We start from the raw sequence: 12,104 nt of genomic DNA, 5'->3' as shown, positions 1-12,104 counted from the left end.
ACTTATTGTACAATATTTGAGAGACAGACAGCTTCTATACTCTTGAGTAGAATTACAAGTATATCGCTCAGAAAAAGAGAATAGCATATTATCTGCTAATAGTAGAAAGTTAAGCAAGAGAAAAAAGTACTCGCAACTTGCAATAAAGATCTAGAAAGGTCAAGTACTTACAATATCTTGTTGTAGATCAGAACAGAGAAAAATTTAGAATGTTTAATAAAGTAATACTTATTCTTATACTCAATAAGGGGTATCAATTATCACACTTGATCAACCAGAGAAGAAAAAAAAAAGAGAAGAGAAAAACTAGAGTAGACACTGATAGAAAAAAATTGTGCCATGTATATAAATCATGAGAAAGATTTTCTCAATAGAAATATAACAAAGAAGTTACAAGGAGCCAGCTGTAGATTTCATTAATTCCACGAAGACAAAGTAGCTATGCTGTAAAACCTCAAGCTAACAATTCAGGTCGAACTACCTCCATCCTGCAAAATAGGTGCAATAGGTAATGAGTATGTTGTCCAAACACCCTGTTTTCTGTTGAGCTGCAGTTATGGGCAAGGGTTTCCCAAAAAAAAAGTATTGCAGCGAACATAATTCAAGCACAATGGCCAATTATAGAGCCCCAATAAGGATCCTCGTCATAGGAAAGACTTAAGATTTGGATCCAACTATAAACAAAATTCCAAAGCAAGCTATGTCTAAGCAAATATTTCTGACTTCAATAGAAAGCAAAGGTAGCAGGAATCTTTTTAAGTATAAATTACATACACCCCATATACTCATCCAAACGAATAAGCATATCCTTTTCAGAAATTCAGAGCCCATCAAAGAGTAGGAACATGTTTATCATTTACTGAACCCTCACTTATTAGAAGTTTAGAACATCTCTGCAATCACTTACCCTATAACCCAAGAATATCTTTTATACATCATTGGAATCATTGGAATTTAATTAAATCTGATAATCCAAATCAATAATATCTTTGCCTCAACGACCTCTGGGATGGTGACGATCTCTATATGTACGCTTTTTCATACTAGATTCCTACTTTTGTGAGCGACCCCAACACCCTTAACATTTGTTGCTTTAATGTAACAAACCAACAAGGAAAACCTAAGTGCCAGGATTAGACAACCTAGAGATAAACCAATATTTAATCAATTAATCTTCATCTTCTTCACAAAGCATACACTTGCTTGCTTTATATAAGCTGCTTCTAGAAGTTAATCATCGGAGACGCATCATCTAAATGGAAGCTACCATTGACAAAAGACATTAAGAGTATAGATTTGGTCCTCTAAACAGCCTAAGTAGTAAAGGATAGGAAAACTTCGATGTTCAAAGCTATGGAGTTACTACCTCATGCCTGCTGAGCCACTACTCCTTAGTTCTCACTCGACACCACAACATGCTTTCATTTCTCAAGTAAAAAGTCTATGACACCTCCCAATTTTGCTACACTATACCGCATTCTTGTAATCCACTACAATAACTTAAAATTATATACCAACAGAAAATAATCGACACGACAAATGTGACAAGACTGACAACCACAAAAGAAAGCTAATCTCAACCATAGTCCACAATATATGCCAACAACCAATACATAATTTCTACTTCCATTAATATAAAAGCAGCTCGTCGCATCACAAATTTACAGCAAATTTACAAAAACATCTCCATGTAAGTATGTAACACAAGTAAATTATACTCATACAAACCTTAATTCATATCATTTCACAGAACCCCAAAATTCATGCATAATCCAATAATAAAGACAATGCATACACCAATATTACAACTTCCACTCACATAAATTAAAAATTTCTACTCTATCAAAGATATAACCAAAAAATTTCAAAAAAGTACCTGAGCATTTGAATGATGAGGAACAGATTCAAGAGTAGAAACCCTAGCTTCAAGAGCGCCAAAATTGTCCTTCAACTGCAAATTCAAACGAAAAACAACAAATTTGAAATCAAAATTAAAATCTAAAAGCAAATAGAAAACCCTAAGTAAAATGCATGAAATCAAAGCGAAGAAAAATAGGAAGTTGAAATTGGGAGAAAATACTTGATTGACGAGAAGGTAGCGATCTTTGGAGAGGTCTCGATGAAGGTAGTAAGCAATGGTGCCGCCGGTGAAGAGAGCGCCGGAAGTGAACCATAACAGCCGTGTTCTCATCATTTTCCGATCAAATTGCTTTTAATCCTTAAAAACAATATTTTTGTCTAAATGTAAATTAGAAAGTCAATTTGGAGAAATTTGTAAAGTTAAAACGGGTAAGGGTAACCGGCTCCGAACCCAAAACCGTGAATCTCCCGGATGCACCTTAAATCCAACTAACTCAATGTTAGTTTTTGTTCTTCATTTGATGATTAAAGTGAGGGGTTTCAAACCAAAACTTATCCGCTATCGTTATACTTATCCGCTATCGTTATTGTTTATGTTTTTTAAATAATTACAACATTTAGCTTAACCATACAAGTATAAATTAGCGTTTTACACCTGAAATGAACTTACTAGACCTAATTAATTACACATTGTTTTTCAATCTAAATTAGGATCAGACTTGAATCGACCTAAGACTATTTGTGCTTGCTAGATTCGTAATAGTGTGTATTTTTTTAATAGGTAATTTTCATAAATTTTGTTCATTACGAAAGTAAAGATAATTAGCAATAAAAGCCGCATAATAAAACAATAAAGAGTGATCCTCAAACTTATTTTTTCTAATCTAATTTAAAATACTCGTAAGTAAAAACAACGTGATCTAAGCACAATCTAATTAGGTCACGTTCTCTTCACTTTATTTTTGCTGATATAAAATCATTTTCACATATTAAAACTTATATTTGTTGATCTTTATTACTCGTATATTTGTTTTTTTAAACTTACCTATTTTTACTGAACTTTAATTAATTTTACCGTATTATTTTTATTATTTTTAAAGCGACAATAACACCCATTTAATCTTCAAGTTTCCCATTATACCCTTAAAACCCCAAATAAGTGAATCGAGTTCTTAGAGAAAGTCAGAAAGAAGTATAGAGGTCAAAGGAGAGAGATATGGAAGAAAGTGGAGTGAATCCAACTTCTCCAGGGGTCTCCCCTGTTCAACTCAACGATTGCCTCGAAGATCTTCTCAAATTCATTCTTCAATCTTCCATTAATGGCACCCTTGGTTTCAACCTTGGCTTATCTCCTGACTTTTGTTCTGGACTTCTTAATCATGATGATCACAATGCTGAACATGTTAATCATCCTTTCCCCTCTTCTAATGGTAAGCTGTTTCCAATTTTTCATTTACGGGTTAATAAGTTTTATCGACTTTTGCAAACAACTACCTTTTCTTGTCGGGTTTTGGGCCCAGAAAACTCGCATCATTTTGACTTTTTACACTATTTACCCACGACAGTAGAATTTTAATTAAACTCAATTGCTATATAATTCTATAAGATTGTTGTTTCATTGCTATAAATTAATTGGGTTAATGCAGATATTTCAGAAGGGGTTCCATCATACCCTTTATACAAGAAATTTGCTTCTGCTTTGCAACAATGTATCATTTCTGGGTCATTCTTTTCAAGTAGTGAAAATGTGCCAGAATTATTATCTGAGGATGAATCATTGCATGATATGAAAACTCAATGGAATGAGTTGATTTCTCAAAAAGGGTCTGAATTATTACATGTAAGTTTCTTAATTGAAGTGATGTATTTAGGGTTAGTAATTGTTGAGGGGTTTTAAAAAAATAATTTTTTTTTTTTTTTTTTTTTTTTTTTTTTTTTTTTTTTTTTATTTGTGATGAAAATATAATTTCTGCAGATATTGAACAGCATCAAATTTGAACTTCATGTTCAGGAGCCTTATTTTTTGCAATTGAAAGGTATAATTGGATCAGAAATATGTACATTCTCTATTGCTGACTTGTTATATACTCTCTCCGTCCCTTAATACAAAGCCTCTTTCCCTTTATTATGTGAGTAATAAATGCTACAAATAGGCTTTGTATTAAGGGACGGAGGGAGTATGGAGTACTTATGTAGTTATGATGGTTTTGACCTTTTGATGATGTTGCAGATGGCATGAAAACAGTTGAAGGAAGGTGTGCAGTTGGTAACTATAATCGGTATACATTTGTTTCCCTTGTCGGTTTTTATTGTGTGATTGAATGTTTCGAAAGTATTTCGTATTCTAATCCTCTAGGGTGCTGGATTTGATGTAATTTCTGTTATACGAAGTATTAAACAAAGCTGACAAAGAGACCTCAGAAGCTTTACCTAGTTACGAAAACTGACCAATCATAATGATATCTGATTCCACTTCATGTTAGGATTTCAGTCATACTGATGTTTTGTATTTTGCTTTAATTGCCTTCTTGCCTGTATAGAATTCAATCAGGAGATTTGGTTTTCTTCAACAAGTGCTTGATGCTTGAGGTTCAGGTATCAATGTACTATTGATGTCTTTATATTTTATTTATGTGATCAAATTGTGTATTGAGCCCTGACATTTGAGTACACTCAGGATGTCCGTCATTATTCTTCGTTCTTGGAGATGTTGGAAGCAGAAACTTTGAAGGTTGTACTTCCAGGGGTACTGACGTTTGAAGAAGGTAATACTTTGGAACTTGTATGTTACTTATTCACAACTACTGCAAGGTTATTCTACATGTATAGAAAGATAGATATATCAGGACACGGAATATGAACCAATCTAAGGAAAGAAACTACTTCGTATTAGAAAGTAGTAGAATTTTTATTGAGCTTTCCATATCCAAGTGAAAACTACTGTGAACTTCCTGATGTTTATATGGTGTCTTTAGAGGCATAAGATTTTTTTTTTTTTTTTTGGTTGATCCCTATCTGATTGATTTGTGGTCATTTTAACATCTGGCCTAGCCTGGCCTGGCTACTGCTGTCTATTAATTACAAAGAATAAGGGGAATAACTTGGCACAATGTAATTACTGCGTTATTTTGGTGCATGTGGTTAATAAACGCTGGGTTCTTCTCTAACAACTCAATATTGGTGGCAATGTGGCATATATTTAGTATCTTTATGGATGTAAGCAGAAAGCTTTTTTATTTTCCACATGTTTCTTTTACATTCAACATAAAAGGGTAATTGATTTTTTGATCGATCATAACAGTGTATCTTCCTATGATATCTCCAAAGATTATATTTGCATTTGGCATTTATGGAATTGGGGAATTTCCATTCTTGGAACAGAAATTCTTACAATCTTAGATTCTTAGAGGATATAAATGTTATGTTGTAGAGAACATTTCTAGTATGGGATATTATACCTTGGCAGGAAGTATAATTAGTTTGGGAGGAGTACCAGAGTCGTAATATAGAATCTTAGGTCTTTACGTAGTGTTACATTAGCTTTTGGCAGGCTTAAGATTGTTTTGTGACATTATGCACTATGATAAAAGTGGAGTAAGGAACTTCCCCACCTTGGGAGTGACTAGTTTCACTGCTGAGGTTGTGACAAATCTAATATCATTTAATATACATGCTATGAGTATTTACTGATTGTTAGCCATTCTGTTTGCAGGTGTAAAAATTTACAGAAATTTCTACACCGAGGAAAAGGAGCAGTCAAATGGCGTCCTTGCAATAAGTGTTGACAGACCAGCTTCTCAACCTTATGCTGTCTTATCTGATGTTATTATGGCAAGTTTTTTTCCTTCCTATCAGCCTCAATTTTTTGTTACTCCTGAAAAATACTACCCTCCCTGGCTCCCTAAAAGTTTGATTTAATTAAAAGTCTTCTAAAAAGGAAGTAATGTGCAATAGATGGATAGAATAATGCATTATTAATTTCAGAAGGTTGTTTTTTGTAGTATCTTAGATAGCAAAGTTAATTTCCCGATAGCTTTAGTATTATAGAGTAAAATTAGAAATCGGATCAAGCTATGCCTCAGGTTTTTGCGTGTAGTTTGTGACTAAGAATAGTTGCATACAGTTGGAGTCTAATAGTATATCATCAGTATCATTTAGATTATTGTTTTTCAAGCATAATTGACACGGATATTGCCTTATTTTTAGAGTGTTTTATTAGATGAATTGAGAACTGGATTCTTGGTTTTCACTTTTAAGAATTTCCTTAAATTTTAAACTATACACTGAACTAATAAATTGATATATTTTGTTGAATAAAAACAATTTGGTAAACCTTAGCACAAAAATATTGGTTGTTGATATGAAACTACCTGTTCGTTTATTTCTGCCTTCTCATGTTAGTACCTTTTAAAAAAAAAAAAAAAATCATGTAAATACTAAATAGTACTATGTTGTAGGTCTTGTAGCATAGTGATTTAGTGACGTATTACTATGTTGAAACTTTTTTTCTTACAAAGATTTGTTCCACTCCCCTTAACTGTTTTTTATCCCCTGATCAGGGCCTTGGTCATAAGGGCATACAGAGCCTTTTAGGACTTAAGCAAACTGTTGGGACAATTTCAGATGCACTTCCACCTCCAAGATCAACTCTCCTCTCATCTTTTGCATTGCCGCATAAATCAAATGTATGGATAGTTAATTATGGTTTTTCTCTTATGTTCACCCATTTACATGTACTGTCTTATTAGGTTTCAACTTGTAGTGATTTTCGCCTTCACATGGCCAGAGACTTGTTTTGGAGATGGATTATATAGATGATAGTGATGTCATCATAGTGATGCTGTATATAGGTTTTGTACATAGATCAAAAGGTTTTTTACTTTTTCAATAGCATTATTTCTCCCTTTTAAGAGAAAGGCTTTATATCTGATACATCAAAGTATCTGAAAGTTGTTTTGTTATAGAAATAGTTTGACCATCCAACAGTTACTTTCTGTTAAGCCAGAAACTTTGACTGTATGTTAACAAAAAGGACCTCCTGAATTTTGATCACACTATAATATCAGTATGTGTTTCTGGGGTTTAATTTATCCATCAAGTATATATATTTGTAAATCTTAAATATGCCTTTATATTTTGATCATTGCTGCATATTAATCGATTTCTTGGTTGACTCGAGATTAAAGGTTGTGCCTTGACTGAAGGTGCCAGAGCATTGACTAAGCATGTCAATAGATGCAGCAGCAATTATTGGGGTAAAGTGGAAGGAAATGGTGAGTATAATTTGCATGTGACTTTTGTCTACCTTTCGATTATCTTATATAGAAGTTTGGTTCAGGATAATGGTTTGAATGTTGGATGTTCCGGTTCGTCCTTATATCTAGCCTGTATACTTGATTCTCTGACTTATTTTTTTATCAATACGAGACTAAAACTCGGTCCACAATTTGCTTCCATGTTGCTTTAAATGGACAATTTGGTTATATTTAGTTCAATTATGTGCCAGGCTGAAGGTTGCATTCTAGAGTTTTGTTAACCTGAAGATTGCTCACTTTCTGAATCTGCCTCAAACAAGCAGTCCATAATTTTGAATTCTTCTTTTACTTTCAGATTTCAATAAGAACCAGCTTGCCAATGAGGTCATAACTCGTATCATAGGTCATTGTCAATGGTTGAATGTGCATATTGTCCAACCACATGGTGCTGTTTTTGAAATACGAAATTCTCAAGGTTATGGTGCCCGGTGGTCTGCAGATGGTACCAAGGTAATGCTTTATAGTTTCAATCATGCATTTGCTTATATACAATTGCAGCTGGATTGTGAAATGAGCCAAATTATGGTTATCCATTTCAAAATTATGTCAATCAACTTGTCATCACATAATCCTCATATGTAGGGGTGAGCATAATAGGGTACCCTATAAAAATTCCAGGAACCGGAACCTGTTGCAACAGGTTCCTTAAAATGAGAACCGGAACCGGAACCGGAACCTGTTGAACAGGTTCCTGGAAATTGGGAACCGGTGTAGGTTCCGGTTCTGATTCAGGGTACCCTGTATTATAATATACTCACTAACTTTTTCGCGGAATTTTTAATAAAAAACTGGTTGGTCACTAATTTATAATGTTTGCAACTTGCAAATAAGACAAACTAATAGTAGTTGTCTAACAAATTTAATATATATATTTTTATAATTGTAATTTTGATATTTATTATTTAAAAATTGAGTAAGAATTAGTGTATAATTTGAAATTAAGTGATACTTTTATTAGGTACAGGGTACCCTACAGGTTCCGGTTCCAAAAAATTGAGAACTTGAACCGGAACCGGAACCTATTACAACAGGTTCTCCAGTTTGCTACCCGGAACCGGAACCTCTTGTACAGGTTCTGGTTCCGGAACCTGCGGTTCCTAACAGGTTCCGGTTCCGATTCAGGGTACCCTGATTTTTTGCTCACCCCTACTCATATGTCTAAAACTTTTTGGAAATTCTTGAAGAATATATACTATATATATTAGACTATTAAAGGTTACACCAACATTAAACTTCCCGGACAAAATATAGTATTCTGCCTCTATTGGCTTTATATTTCCCTACCTGGTCACATAAGAAAAGTCCACACCACAACCCAACTGTGGCAAATGCCACATTCCACAATCTACCTGCGGAGTACACTGATTACGCTCTAGATTTGCAATGCAAAGCCATAAAAGTTGTAAAACCTTTATCCCTTTCTCTGTAAACCTTCATTGAAAGAATGGCAATCTGATTTTTGCTGCAAAAATCCTAATATAATTTTGACATTTCATCAACAGCCCATGGTTTTTTGTTAATCGATCTCTAATCAGCTTTGAATGGCTAATGATTGCACTGAAATTTCTGTGTCAATTGTACAGGAATTTTATACTTGTCTCATCTTTGTGATGATACTTTGTTTTGACTCTGAACTCCTTGTTTGTAATCAGTTCATAGGCTTTTTGGAACTATACATGGTTAATGGACATTTGAAGAAATGGAGGCACTAATTCGTTTGTGAGAAATGCGCTATATATCTGCTCCCAATTAATACTTCAAATTACAGATTGTAAACTTATACTGCATCTGTTTGATACTGTGATGTGCTGAGAGACTGATATCTCTTCGTACGATAAAATTACTCTCGAAAACCTGCTGTCTGACTTGCTATGTCATGAATTTGCTCTTGCTTGATTTGTTTCTTAGCATTGTAAATTTGTAATTGTGCTAATTCCATACAATGTTTTGAGCTGCGACGTTCATAGGTGCATCATGAGATTGATATTAACGGAATTATAAAACATCTGCAGGGCTGCATTCTGTAGTGAACTAGTCATGATAAGGTTTTCAAGTATTTCAAGTTCATACTTGTGACTTTACTCCGTATGTGTTTATGGTCTTGTTTGGTAAAGTCGATAATCTGTATTAGGTATAGTAGTATTTGCACACACTAGCATATTTAGCTATAGTAAGCTTGAGACTTGGATCCCTCCAAGGGTGATGGGGCGGGTACAATACTTATTCGCCCCGGCGGATCTCTACTTAAACTTGATCCACTTACATCCCTAGAGGGCTAGAGTAGAAAGTTGTCCTCCTCACTATTATCTAACTGTTGCTTCTATATGGACAATACACCCCACTTCACTTCAAACTTGCTAATTGAGTTTACATAAATGAACAGGCCTTGCAAACATAAACACTATCATGTTGTTTCTATCACATCTCTATCAAAATCATAATCATAGGTCTAAACTTGTACTGTAATTCCTAGTAAGTCCAACTTGTAATTCCTTGCAATAGTATTAAAACCTAAAACTCTAAAAGGGATAATTATTACTCTCTCAGATCAATAATAATCTACAAATTTGACTTTTTTCACTATTGACATAATAACTTTAATTTGACTATGATTTTTTACTAACGTATACTACAAAATATTTATCATTTAAAATGTTTTTAAATAGATGTTGATATAAATTTTCATAACATCAACTTTATATATATATATATATATATATATATATATATATATATATATATATATATATATATATATATATATATATATATATATATTGTTATTAATGGTTAAATATTTATATTTAAGGTCAAAATAGAGCATTGGTAAGTGTGTTAAGTTTAACCGTGTCAATTATTATGAAACAAGGGAAGTTAAAATAAAATTTATACCCATATAAGGTGATCTTCAACTTAAAGTGTTCTTCTAAAAGATTAAATTGACTTTTATATCAATTGCTTTATAGACAGTCAAGACAAGTGTCAATTTGGGTATTTGAGTCGGCTTAGGTAAGGTAAGGTAAGGTCAAGTTAGTTAAATTTTTTTTAAAATTTGAGTCATGCTAAATTATTACGTCCATATAAATTGGAATCTGAATTCGGTATTGTTCGCGTCGGTTTCAATTCGAGTCGATTTTAACACCTTTATGTGGAGTGTCAAAATTTGGCCCAACATAACCTTAATATTGGTAAATAATGGGCATATTTAGCAATAGTGTTTGAGTACTTTTTAGGTAACTTTTTTTGGTTTGACTAAGGGCATATTCACATTTACTTAATTTCATTTCAGTTCAGTTCAGCTCTAATCTGTTCAGTTTAGCTCCAATCAGTTTTGTTCAGTTTAGTTCAACTCCAAATTTCCCTCACTCATAAAATATTAATTTCAGCTCAGTTCAGTTCAGCTCCAATCAGTTCTGTTCAGTTTAGTTCGGCTCCAATCAGTTCAGCTCAATTCAGTAAATGTGAACAAACCCTAAGTCAAATCACTAGTTAGAATAATAAAAATGAGCATTTGACAATAAAAATGGTTGGAGTAGCTTTTAGCGGTGGAGTTAACTTTTATCAAAAGTTACTAGTATTAGCTTTTGAAAATTTATTATAGTTGTCGAAATTGTACTATTTACTATTATAATAAAAAAATAATTATTAATTTTTAGGATTTTTTTACTTTTACCACAAAAAAAAAATCACGAAATTGTTTTTTACTACCAAAAATTTTAAAAGTTTATTTTACCACTATAAAATTTTCTAAAAATTGTTTTTTTACCACCTACCGTCAAGAAACCATTAAATTTAACGGTTAAAAACAAATTCTTTGATTTACGTGCGCAAACACATGTTGTTCATAGGTTTAGGGGGCATTTTGGCCCTATGAATCAAATTTGAAGTCAGAATTGACAAAAATGATCGAAAATGTCTCATTTTGCATGTTTTACGTAAACCGAAGATGTATTTTTAAACATGCAAAAGGAAGCATTTCCAATTATTTTTTGTCAATTTTGACCTCAAATTGGATCCAAAGGGCCAAAATGCCCTCCAAAACCCCTAAAGATGATGTGTGACACGAAAATCGAAAAATTTAAAATATTTCGTTAGGTTTTTTACGGCAGGTGGTAAAAAAACAATTTTTAATTTTTTTGGTGGTAAAATAAAACTTTTGAAATTTTTGGTAGTAAAAAACAATTTGGTTTTTTTAGACAAATTTTTTGAAAAATGGATTATAACACCACAAAATCTCAAATTTTTATTATAACACCACATAAAAATACAAAATTTGATTTCACCACCTCTTAACGGATTCTTGGATGGAATCCGTTAGTGGGGCTCACTTTGGACACGTGTCAATGCTTTATTGGTTCAAAAAAATTATTTTTTTTTTAAAAAAAAAAACTAAAACCTAACCCAGCCATACTCCACCGTCGGCAACCCTATTTTCCACCGCCGGCAGCCGAACTCTTTCCACTGCTGCCGAAACCCGCTGCTTCACGGGTAGTCACACTCAGCCACGCCCTTCCCTTTCTCCAAATCAACAAACCCTTTCCTAACTCTTTTCCCCCTTTCCGAAAACCACCGCAGCAGCCACCTCCACCCCTAAAACAATCGAAATCGACATACCCTAAAACCATAATTGCCGATAATTGAATTCAAATTGCTCTCTTGAGTGCGCGAGGTTGCTGTGGAGGTGTAGTGCGCCAGGTGGTTATGTGGGTTGGTGCGGTGCGCGAGGTAGTAGCGTGGGTCGGTGCGGGGCGCGAAGTGCTGCTTTGCTTTGGTGGGTTGATGCGGTGCGTGAGGTGGTTATGAGGGCTGGGTTGGTTTTCGGGGATGGAGAACGGGTTGAGTCGCTGGTTTTGGTGGGGGCAAGGGTGTGCTGGCGGCTGGGTTTGGGCTGTCGGTGGCGAGGGCAGGTGGTGCCGGTAGTGGGGCTTG

The 12,104-nt window shown here is 33.9% G+C and overlaps 1 protein-coding gene and 1 long non-coding RNA gene across 5 annotated transcripts; one reads left to right on the top strand and one right to left on the bottom strand.

The window, feature by feature from the left end:
• Nucleotides 1-109: 109 nt before the first annotated feature.
• On the bottom strand, nt 110-2,264 carry LOC145630411 (uncharacterized). The gene is made up of 3 exons (XR_014112047.1): nt 2,081-2,264; nt 1,877-1,951; nt 110-488 (listed from the first exon to the last, which is right to left on the bottom strand). It is a non-coding gene; the product is annotated as an uncharacterized LOC145630411 (long non-coding RNA).
• A 743-nt stretch (nt 2,265-3,007) lies between these two features.
• Nucleotides 3,008-9,144, top strand: LOC145630409 (uncharacterized). Of its 4 annotated transcripts, none has more exons than XM_081682668.1 (11): nt 3,008-3,290; nt 3,507-3,700; nt 3,836-3,896; nt 4,091-4,139; nt 4,401-4,455; nt 4,538-4,625; nt 5,573-5,634; nt 6,420-6,545; nt 7,040-7,133; nt 7,471-7,625; nt 8,828-9,144. In XM_081682668.1, the coding sequence occupies exons 1-11, from the start codon at nt 3,077-3,079 to the stop codon at nt 8,885-8,887; spliced, it is 1,158 nt and encodes a 385-aa protein (XP_081538794.1). In that variant the 5' UTR covers nt 3,008-3,076; the 3' UTR covers nt 8,888-9,144. The 4 variants fall into 4 exon arrangements, 2 of the variants coding, with proteins under 2 accessions (XP_081538794.1, XP_081538793.1); XM_081682667.1 differs by having other exon boundaries at nt 5,573-5,691; nt 8,828-9,141; XR_014112045.1 differs by lacking the exon at nt 8,828-9,144 and having other exon boundaries at nt 5,573-5,691; nt 7,065-7,133; nt 7,471-7,606.
• The last annotated feature ends 2,960 nt before the right edge of the window (nt 9,145-12,104 follow it).

This window comes from Chenopodium album, chromosome 5, assembly GCF_948465745.1.
Source record: "Chenopodium album chromosome 5, dcCheAlbu1.1, whole genome shotgun sequence".
NCBI classification, from domain to species: domain Eukaryota; kingdom Viridiplantae; phylum Streptophyta; class Magnoliopsida; order Caryophyllales; family Amaranthaceae; genus Chenopodium; species Chenopodium album.
The sequence above is the reverse complement of the archived record's forward strand: the minus strand, read 5'-3'. Positions and strand labels throughout refer to the sequence as shown.

What these genes read in the sequence shown, in the direction of transcription:
- LOC145630409 (XM_081682667.1), top strand. Translation starts at nt 3,077, where the DNA reads ATGGAAGAAAGTGGAGTGAATCCAACTTCTCCAGGGGTCTCCCCTGTT. An exon ending in GCTTGATGCTTGAGGTTCAG is followed by an intron (nt 4,456 to 4,537) that starts GTATCAATGTAC and finishes GAGTACACTCAG; the next exon opens with GATGTCCGTCATTATTCTTC. An exon ending in CATTGCCGCATAAATCAAAT is followed by an intron (nt 6,546 to 7,039) that starts GTATGGATAGTT and finishes GGTTGACTCGAG; the next exon opens with ATTAAAGGTTGTGCCTTGAC.